The following is a 23762-nucleotide window of genomic DNA, read 5'->3' as shown; positions in this document are numbered from 1 at the left end:
AGTGGTATAGGTGGGTAAGATCACAACATTTAAAAGATATTTAGCCAGTACATGGTTTGGAAAAGTTAAAAGAATATGAGTGAAATGCAGGAAAATGGGATTTGCTCATGGGCAGCTTGGTTTGCATGGATGAGTTGAGTCAAAGGATTTGTTTCTGTCCTGTATCCCTCTATGACATTAAAGACATCTTTTTAATCATTAAGTTTACCCAGTGTTCCTTTGCTGCATTGTTAAAGGTGGATTGCATTAGACATTTTACAGTCAATTTACCGTAGGTTCAATTTCAATTTCTAAGCACAGTCCCTTCAACAACCATTCTTTCAAAAGATTCAGTCTTCCTCAGATTGAAGTAGAGTACCTCAACATGAATAAACATAAGACAGCGTGCATGCTGAGTTAGTATCAGGCTTTGGCAGTGCTTGTTTATACTTTAACCTTGCCTGTGTTGTAATGTGTCATTAGTTAAATTTATTCTACCAGCAAGTTTTAAGAACTTGATTTGACTGTCTACATCAATCAAGTAACGATGGAGCAAAATGACGGCTTAGAGCATTATCAAAGCAAGGATGTAGTGCCAAGGCTTTAAAAGGCATTGGTCAGGATACAATTGAAGTATTGTGAGCAGTTTTGGGCCTCTGATTTTTAAAAAAATATGTGCTGGCATTGCAGAGGGTACAGAGAAGGTTCACGAGAATGATTCCAGGAATTAAAGGGTTAATGTATGTGGAGTGCTTGATTGCTCTTGGCCTGTACTCACTGGAATTTAGAAGAATGAGGGAAGAACTCAATGAAACCTATTGAATATTGAAAGGCCTAGATAGAGTGGATCTGGAGAAGATGTTTCCTATTATGGTGACATCTAGGACTAGAGGACACAGCCTCTGAATAGAGGGATGTCCCTTTAGAATAGAGATGAAGAGGAATTTCTTTACCCAGAGGGTGGTGAATCTCTGGAATTTGTTACCAAGTCATTGGGTATATTTAAAGAGGAGGTTGATAGGTCCTTGATTAGTAATTGTGTCAAAGGTTAAGGGAAGAAGGCAGGAGAATGGGAGTTGAGAGGGATAATGAATCAGCCATGATAGAATTGCAGAATTCAATGGGCCAAATGGCCTAATTCTGCTCAATGTTGTAAGTCTTATTTATTCTCTAAAACAGAATTACTTAAAATTGGAACAAATGTCTGATTTATTTTTGTACATTGCTTCTCAAAAATCCTTTTGGTTCTTTTGCACACACACACACACACACACACACACACACCATTCAAAGCATAATACTGAATACACTCAAAAAGAATTTTTTTAATCATTCAAGGGAAAAACTTTGTTCATGTTACAGTTAATGGAGACATCTCACAGAACTGCAGTGAATTCCAATCTTATTCCTGGAGAAGTATTTTAAGAAGGTCTGAACTCAGTGTCCAGTTCATGCTACTTACACGCAGGAATGCCGACTGTGCACAGTTTATCAAAGGTGACAATGACATTGAGAATTCAAACTTCAATGGGAGCCTTCCCACCAAAATAATAATGCATGGATTCAGGTAATGAAATAACTTTACAATTTTTGAGTAAAATTGTGAGCAAACTTGGAAATTCATGGTTGTGTGATGATGGTACAAGATTATATAATAACATTAGGAATTATGTTTATTGCTGCCTTTGGATAATGAGAGCTGGAAATACAACTGATCTTCTCGAATGAGTGACCCAGCATTGTGATATTCTATGATCTCACCTAAGTCTTGCTATGGCTGAGATAAAAGTAGGAAGAATTGGAAAACCCAGGGACTGGGATTTGACTTTATGCAAAATAGTCTCATGGCTGGAAAGGGTCTTGCAGTGTCACAGACAAAAAATATGAAAACACATTTTGTACTCCCCTCAATCAGTCATCTTGCTGCTGACTTCACTGCTGGGTAAGCTGTCGAGATTTCATAAGTCTGGGCAATTAGAATTGAAACTGAATCCTAAATAAATACTAAATGTGCAAAACCTTAAAGACAACTAGAAAGTTTTAGCTGAGTGCCCTTGCCACCCTTTCTCAAAAAGTCAGTCCAAGGACTTGGAAATGGAATCTAGCCAACTGTTCACAGTAGTACTGAAGGCGTATTCTACTCTCGAAGATGGTATCTTTTGGATGAGGTGATGAATTAGTGCCCTGTCTGACCTCGCAAGTGAATAGTTAAAAAAAATCTTCTGATGAAAATCATTGGATTCTGTTTATTGTGTCACTTAAGACATAACATATTCAGGCCATGAGTTTGAATCGCAAATAGGTTTGAGTTTTGAGACTGGTAGTGAGTTCTCTGCCTGGGTTTGTGAAGAGCATTGCCTCAGCAGGAAGGAAACTGTTATCATGGATTTGAGCTACTCCATTCTTCTTGCTCTGGCATGGCATCGTTCAGTCTTCGTCATTCACTCATTGCTTTGGGATGACTGGGCTTTCTCATGTTCAATATGGCAAGTTGTTTAAAGTGGAAGCCAATACTTTCTCAAGGAGGGCATTTGGGGCCTGTGAAAGAAGAATCGCTTCAGCAAATCAGACTAAAAAACCATCAAAGTAACTGCAGGGGCAGTGTGGCCTTAAAACAGGTACAGACGAGCAAAATAGAAAGAAAGATTGGATTGTGGGAAGCAAATTAATTTTAAATCTCCATCTATTAAAATTTGAAGGATTAAGACTTCACAATTGTAAGAGTTTGTTTTGAGAGATTTACTGACAGTAATTAATGAACCAGATCACTAACTGAATGCTTAAGGTGAAATGAATGAGATCTATGTTGTATATATCTATTCTGCAAGCTCATCCCATTTGCTACATATCAGTTGCAGGCAGACAGCAAAATGCCTTTTTGAGAACCAACAATGAAGCAGACAACTCAAAGCAGTTTCACTGCACAAAGAATCTCTCCTTTGCCTCAAGCTACTGCATTACTAACAATTAAATACAGGAGATTCCCATTAACCTTGTTAATCTGACAACATATTGTGGCCTATGATTAGAGAGTAAACCACTGATGTGTCCTGCTGAAGGGTCTCGGCCCAAAAAGTCAACTGTACTCTATTCAAGCAGCATGCTTGACCTGCTGAGTTCCTCCAGTATTTTGTGTGTGTTACTAAGAAAGGACTCTGTGGCTCCAAAACTGCTCAATGAATGTACTTTCTATGGAAAACATATCCCTGCAGAAGTTTACTATAGTTAACTGCCAAAGGCAGGATCAGCCAATTTGACTAATGCATTAAATGTCCATTGAACAAGCTTGGGTCTGGATTTGATGATTCTTGGTATTTTACTCTTTAAAATATGTTCTCTTCTTTTTTCGAGATTGACAGGGAGCAAACCCTCTTGGATTGACGATATGGCAAAAGAACTGATTAATGCAATGGATGTGAATGTTGTTATTGTCGATTGGATTATTGGTGCAACAGCTTTATATTCTAGTGCAGTGGATAATTTGGATAATCTAGGAGAGGAGATTGGTACCCTTATACAAAGCTTTGTTGTAAGTACCAAATGGGTCGATGAAACTGTATCTGCCAAGCTAAGTAGCTTTGCTAGCACTGATTAATCCCAATGTATAAGGTTTTAATCGCACATTAAAACCACATCCTATATTGGATGGATGTGGATTTGTTTGTAATAATGGTCTGTCTGTTCTCTGACACCACTGTTTAGATTATCTCAGCTCTGAATCTTCTTCTAACTGTGTCATCTTCTCTGCCTCTTTCCACCAGTTCAAGCTTTCTGAAAAATGCCTTCCCACTGTTCGATACATTATCCTCTGCATCACACTTAGCTATTCAAACCTTCTTAACCACTCCTTCTTACACGATTTTCCCTCACAAGACCGTCTGTGATATTTTCCACATTAAATGAAAGTTGCTGTCAACCATCAGGTAGCTTGGAAATGTGTTTATTTGCTAATAGTATACATAACTGTGATTATATTGTCAGTCACATGGAAGCACAAGAGAATCGTTCCATTTGATTGGAGTCAGTCTGGGAGCACATTTGGCTGGAAATGTGGGCCGTGTGTTTGATGGAAAACTAGGAAGAATAACAGGTAAGAGAGATAATAATAACAACAACAGGCATTTTTATTAACGTAAAAGATCTTTTTTCTATTTCATACTTTCTGTGAGAAAGGTTTCAGTCATGATTGGATGTGTAATTTTAACTATTTTTATTTGTCCAAGAATACTACATAAATTTCAGTCTGAAACAGGCCATGCATTTGAGTGTTTCTGTTTTATTTGTAGTTTAATGTAGGCAGCAGGCTGCAGGTATTGGACACTCGGAGGATTAGGCTGGCAATCAGGAAGATCAGAATCACAAAGTTTGGTGTCAGGGGTTTTGAAAGGATCAGTGTCAAAGTATCAGGAGTTCAGTAACAGTGATTACAAAGGTACAATAATCAATTTCCAAGTCTGCACAACCATGGGTGGAAATCATGGCCCCTGAACAGAACTGGATGTAGGTGGCAGCACTGACCTCCTGTTGTGTGGGTCCAGGTTGCCTTTGGCTTTGTAATTAGCTTAGTAAATAGCTTTCCTTTTTGCAGATGGATCCAAGGACAGATTTCCCCAAAGGTAACCTCTGATGATTACATTTGTAAGACATGGAAGGCACATAATACTCACTTCAGTCATGAATACAAAAGCACCCCCATTTTATCTCCATTGGATGTGGGGCAGCAAACTATCTGCCTGTCATTTCATAGACTCATAGAGCCACAAAATCATAGAACACTACAGAGTAGAAACAAGCCCTTTGGAATATCCAGTCTGTGCTGAATTATTAACCTGCCCAGTCCCATCTGGCCCATAGCCCTCCATACCCTACCATCCACGTATCTATCCAAATTTCCCTTAAATGTTGACAACAAAGCTGTGTCCACCACTTCCTCTGGCTCTAACCATTCTATGAGTGAAGAGGTTCCCCCTCATGTTCCCCTGAAACATCTCATCTTTAACCCTTAACCCATGACCTTTCGATCTAGTCTCACCCAACCTCAGTGGAAAAAGCCTGATTGCATTGACCCTATCTATACCCCTAATTTTTTGTATATCAAATCTCCCTTCATTCTCCTACACTTTAATGAATAAAGTCCTAACCTATTCAACCTTTCACTATAACTCAGGTCATCAAGTCCTGGAAACAGTCTTGTAAATTTTCTCCACACTCTCTCAATCTTATTGACATCTTTCCTGTAGGTAGGTGACCTAAACTGCACACAGTACCCCATATTAGGCCTCACCAAAGTTTTGTACAACTTCATCATAACATCCTGTACTCAATACTTTGACTTATGAAGGCCAATGTGCCAAAAGCTTTCTTTATGACTCTATCTACCTTGTTCAAGGGATTATGGATCCTTGATCCATAATTCCCAGATCCCCCTGTTCTGCTGCACACCTCAGTGCCCTATCATTCACAGCGTAAGCCCTATCCTGGTTTGTCCTCTTGAAGTGCAACACCTTACACATTTGTCTGCATTGATTTCCATCTGACATTTGTCGTCCCATTTTTCCAAGTGGTCCAGATTTCAGACTACACGTTACCAGAAGAACATTAACTTTTGTATCTTTGGGTAGTCCTTTCAGGAAGAAAGTGACCAGGTTCCACCACTTATTTGAGTTGTGAGCTGGGTCAAGATGTTTTCCTTAAGAAAAGAGATGGTCTAGTGTTGTACTCTTAATCTGGGTTAAGGAGAATGCTTTCACTTGTGATATCAACCTAAAGAAGAAGCCTTTAACATGAGATGGCAGCTAGTTGGTCCAATACAAATTTGGGGATTTTTTATGTGTAGAATATAGAACTCATGTATAATTAGTGTGGGCATCTTAGATGTGTTTAAAAGGAGGCTAGATAAGCAAGAAGAGTTTGCTAATTACAAGGTAAGTGCAGATGTTAGACAGAGTATAATGTAAAACAAACATAGGATATGGCTGTCCCATGTGGCACCACTTAATTAAAATCTCTTCTTTTCATGTCACTCTGAAGAATCAATAGTTCCACTTTTTTTTAAAAAAGAACTGTTTCCTTGATTCATTCATCAGGTTTAGATCCCGCTGGGCCCAAATTTTCAAAGAAGGCTGTGGACAGACGCCTTGATCCTGGCGATGCAGTGTTCGTTGAAGCTATTCATAGTGATTCTGACTGTAAGTGTGAAAAGTATTGACTCTTCTTAATTGTCTACTTTATGATGTTCATCAGCCGGTGGCCGGCCAGCCTCAGTCTGTGGCTCATCTCAATCCTGGCTTCCAAGTCTCTGCATTGCATTGTGGAAGTCAGGAGCTGGAGGTTAGATGCCTCTTAGCTGTTGGACTCAGCAACAAGTCCATGGGTACAATGCAACTGACCTGAGCTAGGGGGCCAGATGCACACTATGACTACAACCTCAACTGAGGAGATAGGTGCCTTAAAATATTTCTTAAATCAGTTAAAAAATATGGTAAATCATCTGTAGAGTTTACAGTAGGTTGTGTATTTGGAATGTCAGAATTGCAAGTTATTGGGTTGTTAATTATCTTCCATTATCAGTTGTGGCATATTCTCTGCATCTAATTTCCGAGCTGCCAGCTGACCAGTGTTAGCTTGTTAACTAATGTTTTGATAACTGACAGACTTTGGAATTTCGCAACCAGTTGGCCATATTGATTTCTACCTAAATGATGGAAAAGATCAACCTGGTTGTACACGGAGTTCCACATCCTCAGGTAATATTTCACTAAGTTGAATTTATGTTCTTAAACCTTCGTAGTTTAGCCTCACTAGCACAGCTGGCTCAAAAAGGTTATTTGCAAGATGTTACTGACTTAAGATCACTGGATTATAATGAAATATTACTACATTTTTCAATGTTTAAGATAAAATTTTCAGGGATTCTCAGTTACAATAAGCTCATACATCTTTGGCAACCTTCACTTACATAATGAGAGCTAGAAAGCCAGCAATAGCTGATATGTGCATATATTCTGAATGCTGGTCACCAAAATGGAAAACTTCTTCTGCATTGATGCAATTGAATCAAGTATGGTTCTGATAAATACACTGCTTTTTTTTGCATTATTGTAATTCTCTCCTCAAAGTGACACTCTTTCTCAGATTCCCCCTAACTATTTCATCTTTCAACCGAAACCTGTGACCTCCAGTTTTATTCTCACCCAACTTGTGAGAGACAAGCCTGCTTTCTCTCTCAATCCTGTACACTTCTATGAGATCTCCCATCATCCTCTTTTATTCCTGGGAATAAAGTCTTATTATTTCCCTGGAATATCCTAGGAAAGGACATTCCTGTTGGTTCACTTGTCCTTGCAGTGAACTTGGAGGAGTTTGAGGAGACAGCATTGTGTCAGCATTCGATTGTTTTGAGATGCCTAATCTGAATAGTTCGGCTATCAAACAGCTGGGAGGGCGCTGAAAACGCCAATAACACTGCATCAGAGAGTTAGGGCCAGCTGCCCAATTTCTACTCATCCCTGCAAACGGAAGAAGTGCTGCACCTGCCCACACACTTCTTCCCTCACCACCATCCCAGGCCTCAGACAGTCCTTTCAGGTGAGGTACCACTTCACCTGCGAGTCAACTGGGGTGATATACTGTATCCGGTGCTCCCGATGTAGCCATTTATACATTGGGGAGACCCGCCGCAGACTGGGAGACCGTTTCACCGAACACCGGCGCTCAGTCCTCCAGCAGTGGCGGGATCTCCCTGTGGCCACACACTTCAATTCCACAGACCACTCCCTCTCCGACATGTCTGTCCACGGCCTCCTCTACCGTCAAGATGAGGCCACACACAGGTCGATGGAGCAATACCTTATCTCCCACCTAGGTAGCCTCCTACCTGCCGGCATGAACATTCAACTCACAGACCTCCGTTGATACCCCTGCCCCCCCCCTTACCACCATCCCTATCTATTTAGTCTGGTTCTCTTTCTCTTTTTCCCCCCTCACTATAATCTCCCCCCCCCCAGCCCTACCTTTCTTTCTCTTTTATTTCCCATAATTCTCCACCTTTCCCCTAGCCAATTTCCCTCCAGCCTATCACTTCCTAGCTCTCTACTTTATCCCTCCCCCCACTTCTTATTCCCCCTCGACCATCCCATGTTACTTCACTCTGATGAAGGGTTTTGGCCCGAAACGTCGTCACTACCTCCTCCCATAGATGCTGTCTGGCCTGCTGAGTTCTGCCAGCATTTTGTGTTTTTATTTATTTCCAGCATCTGCAGATTCACTCGTGTTACCTTATATTCTGTCTGGGTAGCCTCCAACCCGATGGCATGAATGTAGATTGGGAGACTGCTTCGCTGAGCACCCACACTCTATCTGCTAGGAGAGCAGGATCTCCCAGTGGCCTCCCATTTCAATTCCACTTCCCTTTCCCATTTGGACATGTCAATCTATGGCCTCCTCTTCTGCTGTGATGGGGCCACACTCAGGTTGGAGGAGCAACACCTTATATTCCGTTTGGGTAGCCTCCAACCCAAAGGCATAAACATCAATTTCTCGAACTTCTGGTAATGCCTCCCCCTTGACCATTCCCATTCTTTTTCCCTCTCTCACCTTATCTCCTTACCTGCCCATCACCTCCCTCTGGTGCTGTTAACCTTTTCTTTCTTCCATGGCCTTCTGTCCTCTCCTATTAGATTCCACCTTCTTCAGCCCTGTATCTCTTTCACCAATTAACTTCCCAGCTCTTTACTTCACTCCTCCTCATTTCACCAATCCGCTTGTTTTTCTCCTTCCCCTCCCTCCATCTTCTTACTCTGACCTCATCATTTTTTCCCCAGTCTGCTGAAGGGTCTTGGCCTGAAATGTCGACTGTATCTTTTCCATTGCTGTCTGGCCTGCTGATTTCCTCCAGCATTTTGTGTATGTGTTGCCTGACTTACTCCTGATTATTATAGTAAAGCTTTTCCCTCTAAATTAAATGGTCTGTACCTTACTGTCTCCCACTCTTTTAGAAAACAAGTCTAAATTGTTCTTTTCCAATTTAATGGAACATTCCTTGAACCTAGAGACTTTCAGAAATGTAAACCCTTATCATCCATCTCACTAGTAACTTCTTTCAAGGCCTTGGATATAGTTTCATTTTCTTCATTATATTTTTATGATGCCCTTTCAATATAGTTTGATTTATTTTCCTCTTCTAGAAACACAGACCTAGAAAACCTACAGCACAATACAGGCCCTTCAGCCCACAATGCTGTGCCGAACATGTCCTCACCTTAGAAATTACCTAGGGTTACCCATAGCCCTCTATTTTTCTAAGCTCCATGTACCTATCCAGGAGTCTCTTAAAAGACCCTATCGTATCCACCTCCACCACCGTGGCTGGCAGCCCATTCCACACACTCACCACTCTCTGTGTATAAAATAATAGACTTCTCCTCAGTACCTGCTTCCAAGCACCTTAAAACTGTGCCCTCTCATGTAAACCATTTCAGCCCTGGGAAAAGCCCTCTAACTATCCACATGATCAATGCCTCTGATCATCTCTATCAGGTAAGAGCTATTCATCATTATAATTTTTTCCTATTTTCTAATTTATTTTATTTGTTTCAAATGCTCAAGCAAACTGCATACTAACAATGCATGAGAACAATAAGTGAAAGTGATGGATATCCTCCATTTTATGTGGATTCCTACTGAACTATTTAACTCTTTGTATCATTGTATGAATGGAAAATTTCCTGGCCAATGTAACTGAGTGGGTTTTGAACATTTTAATTACTTAATAGTAATTGTGGAATAAAGATCTACTAGAATTTCTACCTGCTTTTACCCGATGGAATACTGAACCTATTTTACTATTGACTGTCCAAGAACTCTACTAAATACTCACTTTCAGGCAGGACTTCTGGAATGTAAAACAGTGTCATCCAGAATTCACTCACACACTTTGCAAGTGAATGTTGGGTGAAGAGTCCTGTGGTGATTGTTCTCTATGCTAATATGGGACTGGGCCCAATGGAAGTGCAATGGACTCCGAATTTTTACTTTGATCTTATAGGCATTAATTTCACAGCAATAAAGCAGAAAATATAATGTGATTTCTATGTCAGTAAATTTGGCTCTCGAAATAGTTGGTGAAATGGTGTAAATATCTTCCAGGTAAATGCAACATATATCATTGATAGCAAAAGTGTGACTAACCTATTGAGCAGTTTAAGATTCACAATGATGTGTCACTGCTTACAAATCTCTCCTTTTCTCACCCTAGTGTACAAACATGTAATCTGTGACCACATGAGAGCAGTTCATCTGTACATCAGTTCCATCAAGAATCATTGTCCATTGGTTGCTTTCCCTTGTCTGTCATACGAGCTATTTATCAATGGAGAGTGTGTGAAATGCCAATACAACTCCCTGAGACACTGTCCTCAAATAGGTACAGGAGCATGGATCTATTACTGCTAACAATGGTCCTCTGACGTAATGAATTATTTAAAATGATTGACTAACTTTTTAACAATTGCTGTTGGAATTTGATTTAATGAATATTGGTAAGTTGTTCTTCCCCAATATTAATGGATGACTGTGTCACATTCCGTTTGTTAGGGCCTGGAATATGTATGAAACCAATTTACACTTTACAAAACCCTCTCCCGGTGGGATGTATAGCCAATGAGATTTATAACCAGTCCAGCTTGGAGCTTTTATACAAATCAGGCAGGGAAACTGTAAAAGATTCTCCTGCGTCATTTTGCACTAGTTATTGCAGGATCAAATGATAACATTAATGGGACAACTCTGCCTTAGGCTCTGCGACTATCTCATTTGGTCCAAGGATCCATGAAGAAAAGCTTTTGTAGACTGTTTGACATATTAACGTTTACCTCGATACACTAAATTTACTTGTTAATAGCAGGTGTCTTCTCTTCATTATAGTAGACAATGTGAATTTAATCTTTGGTTTCTTATGCTCTGATGGTGCAAATGCCAGAAGTGAAATTAATTTACTTCCTGTAACCGAAGCTACAGACCACTCAAAGTGTTGTATGCATCTGTATAATGGAACCATTTGGTCCTTCTGTGAAGTAGAGGTAAACTAGGTGCCAACGAACTGAGTTATTTAACCTGATGCTTGGCATCTTATGCTTATAACAATACAGGACACCATCCAGACCATCAAGTCTATGTTGGCTCTCATGAAGCAATCCCCTTAATCCCATTCATATCCATTATTTCCCTGCCGCTCTCTGCATATGTCCAACAACTCCCTCTTTTAACTCATTTTGCCATTGACCTACAGAAGGTAATTTTCGATGGGCAGTAAATTTAATAGCATCAATCTGCTGAAGGAACTCCGCAGGCTGAGCAGCTCTGAGAGGAAAAAGAAATTGTTGATGTTTTTCTTCAAAAACCCTGCATCAAATTTCAGCCTGAAATATGACAACTTCTTTCCCCCCCGCCGAGTTCCTCCAACAGATGGTGACTCCAGATTCAGCACCTACGATCTCTTGTCTCCAACCTTAACAGTATGGGGGGGGGGGGGCAGAAACAGTGTATTCAAGGTCAGAGGGTAACTGTGCAAATTTATCACAGACACACCTGAGGTCAGAGTGAAGCCAGAATCACTGGAGGTGGGAATCTGAAGCACCTATTACAGCCTGGGGAAGTGCTACACAGCTTAGTGGTTTATTGGAGAGGAATTTTGACCTTAAATGCCATCTGTATGTTTAATTTGCAGTCAGGTCTTAGCCTCCATTCCTAATGAAGTAATTGTACTATCAATGAGAGTATTAATAATTCCTTGAACGGACAAGGTCATCTTCTGTTTCCAGGATTGGACATCTTTAACATGCTTTAATGTTATTGCCCATTCAGATTTCCCTTGCCAATACGTACAAAGTCACATAGAGCACTTCAACCTATAACGTACATTTGACAATATTGTTCTTGGAGACAAGAGCCTGCAGATGTTGTACTCTGGAGCAGTAAGCAAACAGCTGGAGAACTTAGGAGGCCGGGCAGCATCTATGGAGGGAGAGAGATAGTCGATATTTCAAGTCGAGATGTTGTATCAAGACCAAGAGTGTAGAAGGGAGATAGCCAGTAGGTAGAAATGAGAGGGAGGGGTGAAAGAGGAGCTGGGAAGTGGCTGGTGGAGCCAGCTGAGGAGGGGGAAATGATGAGAAGATGGTGAAGGAAGGAGGGCAATTGGGAAAAGGTTGGTGAGCAAACAGAAAGGGAAGTTGAACTAGTTACCATGGGAAAAATAAGTAATGTACTTGTAATAAATAAGGACCAAAGTGTAGAAAGTAAGATGTAGAAATGGAATGTTGACATGAAATGTATAATACTGAGATAGTGGTTTAATTTACGCAACTGAAGTTTTTAAATGTTAACCCAGATATACAAAAAGTTGGTTCCTTAAGGTTGTTATGGACAGGAGGGGTGGGGAGTTGGGGTAAACTCCCAATGGCCTCTGGCCTTCACATATGGCTCAGCTGCAAAGCCTGGCGGAACCATTTCCGCTGACAGGACAAGGGAGCATAGCTAGGCATCTGGTGCCTTCTGGGTAGATAAGTTTGGCAGATCAGCTAGGAGAAGGAAAACTCTGAACTCAAACTGCTGCCCTGTGGCTATACCCACTCATGGGGACGACTTTGAGAGTAAATCCTGAGGGACAATCCAGAGCTGGAGTCCCTGTGCCAGTCCTGTGTTGAGTTCAACGCTGTCTGGCAATTCCCGCAATGCTATTGCCGCCAAACTGTATCGGTCTCTCTTGTTTTTTTGGATTCATCAGCTGCACGGGAGGGAGAGCCTGTTGCATGGGCAACAGCTTCCTCTCCATATCATACTGCCGTGACTTGTCTATCGACTTAGACAGCTAGGGCACAGCATACACAGTCGAAACAAACAAGTTGAGGCCAAGAAGAAGGCGGCAAAAATATGAGGCTACCAATTTACTTTATCTTTTTCTGAAAATACTGAGCCGAGGCCTCCACATGGATCCCAGCTGTCTCGGTATGCAAGCCTGGGCAGTACAATAACAAGCTCTCTCTCTCTCCATGCATCTGATGAGCCCAATGGAATGGCAGAGACCGATACAGTTTGGCACCAGTGGCATCACAGGAGTTGCTAGACAGCATTGAACTTAACATAGGACTGCCATAGGGACTCCAGCTCCAGAATTTTCGCTCCGGGTTTGCTCCCGAACCCTTCCCTATGAGTGGGTATGACCGCAAAGCAGCAGAGGTTTGAGATCAGAGTTTTCCTTCTCCTAGAAGAGCTGCCAACCATGGCTGACGAGACCCAACTGCCCGAAGAGAGTGGTTTTAAGGTGCCAGCAACAAGCCTTTTCCCTTTCTCCTGTCAGTAGAAACAGTTCTGCTGGGCTTACTAGCTGAGGCACATGCGGAGGCCAGGAGCTGCACTTGGTTGTCAGAGGCTAGTTGAGATTCACGCCACTGGGAGCATTTAGTAGGTAGGGGGAGGATGTTCCCTTTACCACCCCTAGCTATAACAACCTTAAGGAACCATAAGGAAAATAAGATCTAAAGGAAACTTGAGAAAGGTGTATAACATTAAAATATTTTCACAATCATTTAGGACTTTTGGACTATGCAGGTATGCGTGCATCGATACAACCAAGGGAGGTTAAAGCATTCCTGATGACATCAAGTCATGCGCCTTTCTGTGGTGAGTGTCCATTGTTCCGCACTGATAGAAAACCATCTGCCTTTCTAAACATAAATCCTTTAAAGTTATGGAAGGATGATGGTGTATCCCAAAGGTCATTATGGTACCAGATTGCCTTGGAGCTGGTACAAGCTCAATCTATCCACACATGATTTATAGTGCTTTTGAACCCATCATTGTAACGTATTCCTGGTAAGGTATTGATTTATATATAACTCAGATTTTAAAGAACAAAAAAAGTGAAGGTGCCAGAGATCTTAACTGAATTATAACTCTGTCCATAGTAGCTCATTGATTCATACTACAATGACAATGGACAAGTTGTCCTACACTTAATAGACCCCTGGTTAAAAACTCCAACTGCCTTCAGACACTTAAGAAATCAAAGTCTCCATAAATTTGTTGAAGGTTAGTATGATTCCCAATTTGATAAATAAAACGTATGTTATGTCAAAATACTTATTTTTAAAGGATTTTTGCAAGCACGCCATGGAGTGACTGCATTTATGACTGTGCTTCTAACTCCTAATATCTAAATGTAGAATGTTACAATGAGCCATGCAATGGTGCTAGAGATCTGAACTGGAACTATGAATTTTTGCATCTGCTTTTGTTGTTACAGCGATGGATGAAAGAAACACTTCTTAAACAGCAGATAGGAATAATTTATCTATTTTTCCCTTAACAGCATTCCAACAAATGAAATGTCATGATTATAATCATCTATAATTTTTCAATAGAACAAAACAATGACAGAACATCAGAGAACCGCTTCAAACAATGTTATTCTAATTTCCCTCTGGAATGCTTTTTGTGAGCCAGGATGTAACTTGTAACTTCACCATATTGCTTCTAAACATGATTGATTCCCCTGATCCACTGAGACCACCAAGCCAAGACAGATGGGTTGTCAAAACTGCCCAGCATATTTAACAGCCTATTTTTGTTGCATTCCTGCCAGCTGCCATTTTAACTGTGGACGTATTTGGTGACAGTTGAGATGCCCAGCAGAGAGATTAATGGATCATGACTACGTACAAAGCAGGGTGCACCAGCCAAGTTAGAAGGCAACATTTTAACATGGTATCTCAGAAATCCGGTCTTGGGCCTTAAGACTTTATCTTCGGGGAACTGATTCCAAAGATTGGAGTGAAATTTGGCCACACAGAGGGCCAGGGTAGTTTCTAGCTTCATGCTTTTTCATTTGCAGTAATGTCACCTTGCTTACTAATAGTAGTATTTTCAAAGTGATGAAGAGCCAATTAGGAGCTATGCTTAACAGCCTGCAATCACTTCCTTGAATCTGTCCACTTAGTAAACTGTCCAGAGACTTGTTATCTCAAGAAATATAAACCTTCCTGTAATAAGACATTAGCCTATTGGATTTTGGGGCATGCTTTGCCTTTTACAGGGCATGTTTACAACTGTGTGCAGTTCTAGTCTCCATACTTGAGGAAAGATATACTGGCTTTGGAGGCAGTGCAGAGGAGGTTCACCAGATTGATTCTAAGGATGAAGGGGTTAATCTATGAGGAGAGACTGGGTCGCCTGGGACTATACTCTCTGGAGTTCAGAAGAATGAAAGGTGATCTTATAGAAACATACAAAATTTTGAAAGGGATAGATAAGATAGAAGTAGGAAAGTTGTTTACATTGGTAGGTGAGACTAGAACTTGGGGACATTGCCTCAAGATTCAGGGGAGAAGATTTAGGACGGAGATGAGGAGAAACTGTTTTTCCCAGAGAGTGGTGAATCTGTGGAATTCTCTGCCCAGGGAAGCAGAGGCGTCTTCACTAAATATATTTAAGATACAGTTAGGTTTTTACATAGTAAGGGAATTAAGGGTTATGGGGGGAAAGGCAGGTAGATGGAGCTGAGTTTATGGACAGCTCAGCCATGATCTTATTGAATGGTGGGGTAGATTCAATGGGCCAAATAGCCTACTCCTGTTCCTGTTACTTATGTTCTTATGTTCTCTCAAGCACCAATTATAATGATCATTTTTCTTGAATTATCATTATTACTGGTCCTCCCCATGTTACAACAGGGTTCCACTCCCAAGAACCATTTGTAACCTTAGAAGTCCGCCAGTCAGGAAAACAACGGCCTATCAATATGTTTAAGTAAAAACATCGGTCAACCAAGGGCAACATGCAATTCAGCCTGGGTGATTAACTCATATTCCTCTGCGAGTTGCAGTGATATTGCTGTGAAATAAGTTCCTACATGGCGGACAATTCCACAGTTATCTCTTACAATGTGATCTGTTTCACAAGGACCACTTGCAAATCCAAGAAATGATCCATTGTCAAAAAACACAAACTGGGACCTGAGAAAACTAGGTATTCTTCTTGCTGAAGATCTCTTCTTTCCAGATGTTGTTCTTCCTTGGTCATTCTAGCCTCCAGGAAATTATCCTATGCTCTCATCGGTCCCGAGAGCAAGAAGAAATAACCAGTTTGAACAAACGACGTTAAGAAGCATCCATCAAAGTCAAGTCAAAGTACATTTATTATCAAAGTATCTATAAATTGTACAACCTTGAGATTAGCTTGCTTACAGACAGCCATAAAGCAAGAAACCCAAAAGAGCCAAATTTTAAACAAAAGAAAGACCTACACCCAATGCACAGTGATAGAGAAAAAGAACACAAATCATGCAAATAACAGCATTCCGAACCAAATTGAGTTCAATGACATGAATCCCCGGAACAGCTTAAGCAGGCCCAAAGCCTTGATCTCAAGTTCGTCAAAAAGTGGAACAAGCTTGTGGACACAAAGTGTATAGCAGCAGGAGCAGACTCATAGCCTCAGCACTGCAGAGAGAGAGGATACATTGTGGGAGAGCGAGTGTAATCAGCCTGAACCTTGCCCCCAGTCACAGCATCTTGCCCTTCCAGTTTATCTGGGCCAGCGTTTAAATCGTCCAAATGGCAGTGAAACAAGAGGTAATACGAATCATTTTTAACCTGAATTTTATTCTGGTATTTTCTCCAACTAGTGAAACATTTTCTGGTAGAACTGATGTTGGGAGAGATTGGAACTCATAATCAGCGTGTTGAGATGATATTTCTGAGTAATAACTACAAGCAAAGATCAAAACTACAATTACTAATGTAAGTTCATTTTACTCTCTTTCATGACGGCTGGAAAGCAACAGAAGCTTGGTTTATCGTTCTCCCAAGAGTATTTTCAACATACTTAAGATGGTATCACTGCAACTTAAGATGGTTGGATATTCAAACCAACACAATATATCAATGCAAAAGTGGTTGTTTACAGTAAAGTACATGAGCATGCAGTGAACTGAATTCAGTGGCTTGTGATTATGGTCCTTAATAGTTGTCAAGTTGGAACTGAAATGTAGCAGTGGCCAAGATGTAAGAGTTTGCAAGTATAGAACCAGCCTCCCCTCCTTCAGCTCTGCCTATGCTTCTTGCTGCCTTGGAAAAGCAGCTATTATAATCAAGAACCCCTCCCAACCTGTTCACTTTCTCTTCATCCTCTCCCGTTGGGCAGAAGATACAAAAGTCATGAGCCACTGGAGTTGTCAGCTTCCATTCCACCCTTGAATGCGTCTCTCATTTGTGAAAATTTGAACTCATGATATCCCAATCCCCCATCTTGTTGTGGCCCCTGTACTCTATTTGTCTACCTGTACTTTCTCTGGAAATGCAACACCAGATCCTGCATACACTTATTTTTTCACTCCCTGCAATACAGTTATGTTTGGAATGCAAAAAAAAATCTTTTCAGTACCTCAGTAATGTGACAATAATATACCAATAACAATCTCTGGAATTTCTATTTTAAACCTCTATATCCCTCCTCCTTTATCATGGTCCTTAAACCCACCTTCTTAACCAAATCTTTCTTCATTATTTCTAGTTACATGACTGTGTCACAATCGAATATTGTTTGACAAACACTGCTAGGAACTAGAAGTACAAATGCAGAATAATCTTACCGCCAGAAGTTTGATGATTAGGTAATCAGTAAAATGTATCATAAATGGACAATTTCAACATGGCACTGCCATACATAAAAAGGCAATTAAAAAGAAATGTTATGCATTTCTTCTCATACTCTTCATGGGTAACCATAAAGGAAGTTAGAAAAAATAGAATTGAAGCATTCATTATATTAATCCAAAATATACTAACCTTCTCACAGTGATTCCGAAGAGAGCCACTAGCAAGTTGTTTCTCATAGATGTGTTCCATATCTGTGCACTTCAGTGCGAGAACATTGAAGATCAGTCACAACTCCATGAGAACTGTCTAAACAACCTAAGCTTACAGGTCAGAAACAAAATGTTTGACCGCAACGACACCCCACCCCAAGCTTTACATCTGCCATAACTGAAATAAATGAATGGGGCTACCACACTGCACAGTAAAGGGAAGGGAAGTGGTTTTAGACACTTATCTTGAATGAGTTACTAAAAGGAGTTTACAATAATTTCAATTTTTAAAAAAAATATGTATCTTCTTTCCCCAGTAACGGACCTTGAGAAACCTTTGACAATAAGAAAGTATTGGCCGGTTGTCAGGGTGGTCTGATGCCAAGGCCTCAGGATTCATGGCCTGACGGGTGGCTGGCACCGACAGAATTCCATTTTGTGGGAACTGGCAGCCCCACACCCACAAAAGTTGCGCAGAGGTATCATTGCTCAAGGCAAAAACAGCATGTTGTTAAATCTCTTAATGTATGCTTTCCTCATAGAACGAATAAAAGAATAATTAAAAAAGTGATATCACATGACGTGAGCCTTGGGAACATGACAGCTGTCAATATTAAACTGTTGTCTACCTGGCATCAGAAAGCTCACGTAATTCCTATTGAGATGTTGCGCATTACAGAACTCCCGTTGAATGACAGGTAAATGATTTCTTAGGTCCAATCCGTTTCTCTGAAGTTTGTTTTCTTTCCTCCAATGTGTTGATTTATCCATCAGTGCAATTCTATGTGCGCTAGTAGCTCTCAGCCAAATGGTATACTCCTGACATGAAAATGAATAATCTCTTCATTTTCTAAGTCCAATCCTCTACTTCCTCCATCCATATATATTTTCCCCACTGGGGAGGAGGGGAGCTTTGCAAGAGACATAGGAACTTGGTTGATTAAGAAACCCCCTCGTCCAAGGACTCCAGCCCAATTAAGTTAAGAGAAGTCAGTACAGATAGATAGCTTAATCTTTTTCATATACTCGTAGTGAATTTCCCACAATGCCAATGCTGTTCTCTCTGGCTTGCATGGCCATTTCTAAGGGATGATTTAATGGAACTATGCACTGAAAGATTGCTGATTATTTCAAATCGCAACGCAATAATTGTGCAAAATCTAACCTCATGCCATACCCATTTTGTGGGGAATAGAGTTTCAACCTACAACTTGAGCTTCTGATTACATTTCATCATCAAAAACATTTATCTCCACCATTGACTCTCCTGGTCTCAGCTCACCAACTGCTGTAAGTACTGCTCCATATTATCTACCTGGCCTCCCATCTTTCACTCTGCATAAACTTCGTGCCGTGACAGGCTGCACCACTGTCTGGTAGAGGGGGCTACTGCACAGGACCAAAAGAAGCTGCAGATTTAGTCGGCTACAGAGTACCCAGGACACCTTAAGGGAGCGATGTCTTGGAAAGGAAACATCCATTTTTAAGGACCTCCAGCACCCAGGGCATGCCCTTTTCTCATTGTTACCATCAGGAGGTACAGAATCCTGAAGGCACAAAACTCAGCAATTCAGGAACAGCTTCTTCCCCTCTGCCATCCGATTCCTAAATGAGAACACAACCTGACTTTTTAAATATATATTATTCCTGTTTTTTTGCATGCTTTTAATTCTATTCAAGGTACATGTACTGTAATTTATTTATTTATTTTTCCTTTTTCTTCTATGTCATGCATTGCACTGAACTGCTGCTGCTAAGTTAACAAATTTTATGACACATTCTGGTGATAATAAACCTGATTCTGATTCTGATATTCTATTCAAAGCCCTCCTACCTATGTTCTAATCTGCAGCAAGTTGCACTCACACTCTGATCCTGTGCTTGATAACCTATATTGATTACCTGTCTACAGTGTCTTTGCATAATATCTATCAGTCTTTTAGCTTACAGACTATCAGCACTCTTCTAATTCCAGTCTCTAACATGTTCCAAAACAACACACACAAAATGATGAACAAAATCAGCATGTTGGGCAGCGTCTATGGAAATGAATAAACAGTCGAAGTTTCAGACCAAAACTCTTTTTCAGAACCAAACAGGAAGGGGGAAGACACCAGAATAAAAAGGAGAGTGGAGGTAAAGGAGGCTAGCCACGTGGGTGGGAGAGGTAAAAGGCTGGAGATGAAGGAATCTGATAGGAGAGGAAAGTAGACCATAAGAGAAAGGGAAAGAGGAGAGGTACCAGGGGATGGTAATAGGCAGGTGAGAAGAGTTAAGAGGCCAGATTCTGGAATAGAAGAAAAGGGGAGAGGAAGGGATTATTTTCACCAGAAAGAGAAATTAATATTCATGCAACACACACAAAACGCTGGTGGAACACAGCAGGCCAGGCAGCATCTATAAGGAGAAGCACTGCTGACGTTTCGGGCCGAGACCCTGCGCCACTTTCAGTTAGTCCTGACGAAGGGTCTCGGCCCGAAACATCGACAGCGCTTCTCCCTATAGATGCTGCCTGACCTGCTGTGTTCCACCAGCATTTTGTGTGTGTTTGAATTTCCAGCATCTGCAGATTTCCTCGTGTTTGCTTTCAGTGTTCATGCCATCAGTTGGAGGCTACTCAGACGGAATGTAAAATGTTGCTCCTCCATCCTGAGGATGGAACAACAGGAACTCATGGACCGACATGTCAGAGTGGGAATGGGAGTTGGAATTAAATTGTTCAGCCACCAGGAAGTTCTGCTTTGGCCCGGCGGGGCAGTGGTGTTTGACAAAGCAGCACTCCAACTTCCCCGATGTTGAGGAGGCCGCGTCGGGAGCTCCAGACACAATAGACGACCTCAGCGGATCCACAGGCGGTGTTGCCTCACCTGGAGGGACTGTTTGGGACTCTGAATGGAGGTGAGGGAGGAGGTGAATGGGCTGAACTTGCAGAGAATGATGTGTTGGCTGCAGAGGCTCATGGGGTGGTTGGTAAAGACAAGAGGAAGGCCATCACTGTTGAGGTGGTGGGAAGATGTGGTGAGTGTGTATGTTCGGGAAATGGAGGCAATGTGGGTGAGGGCAGCATCAACAGTGGAGGGAGAGAAACCCCATTCTTTAAAGAAGGAGGACATCTCTGATGCCCCGGAAAGGAAAGCCTTGTCCTGGGAACAGATGTGGCAGAGATGAAGGAACTGAGAAGGGGAAGCAGCAATTTTACAGGAGAGAAGGTGGGAAGAGATATAGTCAAGTCATACATGTTGCAGTTTGTATTCACTCCATCATCAGTGAGCAAGGCTTCAGACCCCTCTGCCACAATCTCTGGAGCTCCCATCTTAAACCTCTATACTCTTTCACCTTTCACATCATCCTTTTAGCCCACCTCTTTCACCATCTTTGTTCATTGACTCTAACATCTTGTGCGTCAAATATTGTTTGATGACTCCTTTTGAAACTAAAAGTAAGATGGTGTTACTGGCAGAATTATTCTGATTAACTGGTAACAGTGGCAAGAAAATCTATTGAAATTGAACAATTTTACAAGCTATAAGATGTGTGGAACTACATGCTTGTACATAAGTTAATACAGTAATTGCCAGTTGTGGAAATTTATAAGTTGTATTACTCAGGAGTTAAATAACAAAGCAGATGGCAAGCAAGAAAATAAAAGATATAATGAGCATTTAAGAAAACACCAGACTGTACTTTAAAACTAGTGTGCCATTGTGAGGTTTAATCTGTAAGTCCCTAAATAATTCTAGAAACAACATTATCTGAGTTACTACCCAATCTAACTCTAATTTTATTTTATTTTTATATAGAGAAACACAATCTCGCTGCATCTACGATATGGTGATAAATAAAGTCATATTTCAGGAGCTTGTTAACTGTTAAGCAAAATGTCTCAAAACCTATTGATCCAAGAATGAAACAGCCAGACTATACTCTCGTTAACAAATCAGAAAGACTTCAAATGTTCTTTCCGAGAGAAATAAAAGATGAAACGTAATGTGCTTTAAAATAGAGGCATATTATATATAGAATGACAAAGAAACATGCTGAACTTGGTCAGTTACATTGCAGATGAAAGTTTGTTAGAACTGGTTTATACATAGCATATATAAATATAAACCAAGAATGCATCATCAGCAGGTTGAGTTAATAATGTAGTGGATGTACCATTAACAAAATAAACATGCATACAGCTGTATTCTTGCTCCCACCATTGTACAAGATGTAAAATTAAAATTTCTGTGAATTATATTTAAGCTTCACTTAATTTTGTTTTCATTTTCCACCAATGCGCCACACAGTCAGAAAATTCGGGCACTCCATTTGAATTTCCGAGAATATCACTTCTTGATTGAATTTGAGGCTATCAGTATGATATATTTGGAGAGATTTGAAAATTACAAACTGAATGTAGGTACTGTGTGTGTCATGGCATTCAGATATGGCCCTAGTGTGGAGAGAGAGAGACACTAAAGTGGATCAATAGTTCACAGACTTTAATGCGAACAGGATTTTAAGGGAAAGGAAAACAACAAAGTGAAAAAAGAACTCTGCTCCTGCTGGCCAGATTAACAGATGAATTAACACCAAGGCCAAGGCCTCCTTGATGTATTCTTCCATGACTGTTGTTTCAGGGTGAGGGAAGGAAAAGAGCTGGTTCCAGGGAGGATGAATGTCAGGTAAGATGTCTATGGCCAGTGTGGAGACAGGGAAATGGCCTTCTTCTTTACTAAAGACCTCAAGAAGATTCCATATTCTGCCAGAATCCCAGACAGGTCCACATCCTTGCTGACAAAGAAGGGGATTCAAGGAACGGAGGTTCAGCATGCCGGTCCCTATTCTTGGAGTGCTCTCGGGCCAATCAATCCGTGGTATATGTCAGGATAACCGGGGAGACCAAGCACTGGTGGTAATTCAGGTGAGTTAACCACACAGAAGGAGAATTCTTCACTATGGTTGCCTTCAAGCAAAGCTGGAGGAGTTGGATGGAAATGTGGATCTGATGGTGCCCAGAGATCGACCATCCGGGGCCGTGACATTGATTTTTTTCTCTTAATTCTTGAGTTGGAAATCCCCATCTTTGAGCTGGAGTGATGTCCATGAGATTCCCAGGTGCACCAGAGTCGGTGGGTCCGAGATCCCCACAACAAGGAAGCTACTTGCATAACTCGGTCAGGACTCCCCTCCTTGCTGAAGGGTACCCTCTTTTACCAGACGCTTGGGACATGCCACCCACAGATGTAAACCGGCTGGTGGCATAGTGGCATCAACACTGGACTTTGGGTTCGAATCCGGCCGTGCCTGGGTCAAGTGTCGAGCTAGCAACTCGACCTTGTAAAAAAAAGCCTGGAGAGGGATGGGCTTTGCCAGGTTTCAGAAGCTGTACGATGAGCAATCACCAAAAAGATCAGTGTAAAAAGCTTGTCATGACGGGGCCCCGACGACTCCACCAGGAGTTAAGGGTATACACACACACACACACACACACACGCACACGCACACACACACGCACACGCACACGCACACGCACACGCACACGCACACGCACACACACACCACGCACACACGCACACACACACACACACGCACACACACACACACACCACGCACACGCACACGCACACGCACACGCACACACACCACACACACACACACACCCTGGCTCATCACAAAAGAGGCAGGCACCTGTTCTCCTGTGCTGATCTCATGCCTCCTGAGATAGGGTCCAGGCTCCTCCATGAGGGAGAAGGAGAGGTAGGATGGTGATAGGAAGATTCAGACATACTTTCCCTGTACCTGGTTGTAAACTCGAATAGCCAGACTATCCTGACAGTGATGGTGTACCACACCTCTGCATTCAGTCCACGCTGGAAGGCAGTGATGAGAGATCTCTCATTCCTTACCGTCTCAACTGAGAGCAGGCGGAATT

General features: G+C 41.4%; 1 protein-coding gene across 1 annotated transcript in view; it reads left to right on the top strand.

Moving 5' to 3' along the window:
- Positions 1–22038, top strand: part of pla1a (phospholipase A1 member A) — a 30304-nt gene extending 8266 nt beyond the window's left edge. Inside the window, exons 2-11 of the mRNA XM_059968466.1 lie at positions 1342–1546; positions 3331–3508; positions 3961–4069; positions 6066–6167; positions 6633–6725; positions 10235–10402; positions 13570–13659; positions 16661–16775; positions 18385–18540; positions 21643–22038. Coding sequence (XP_059824449.1) covers positions 1342–1546; positions 3331–3508; positions 3961–4069; positions 6066–6167; positions 6633–6725; positions 10235–10402; positions 13570–13659; positions 16661–16775; positions 18385–18540; positions 21643–21715 — 1289 coding nt within the window. The 3' untranslated portion in view covers positions 21716–22038. The remainder of the gene's footprint in view (positions 1–1341; positions 1547–3330; positions 3509–3960; positions 4070–6065; positions 6168–6632; positions 6726–10234; positions 10403–13569; positions 13660–16660; positions 16776–18384; positions 18541–21642) is intronic.
- Positions 22039–23762: the final 1724 nt, after the last annotated feature.

The sequence above is a fragment of the Hypanus sabinus genome, chromosome 4 (genome assembly GCF_030144855.1).
Source record: "Hypanus sabinus isolate sHypSab1 chromosome 4, sHypSab1.hap1, whole genome shotgun sequence".
NCBI lineage: Eukaryota > Metazoa > Chordata > Chondrichthyes > Myliobatiformes > Dasyatidae > Hypanus > Hypanus sabinus.
Note: the sequence above shows the minus strand (reverse complement) of the source record. Positions and strands in the feature narration are given on the sequence as shown.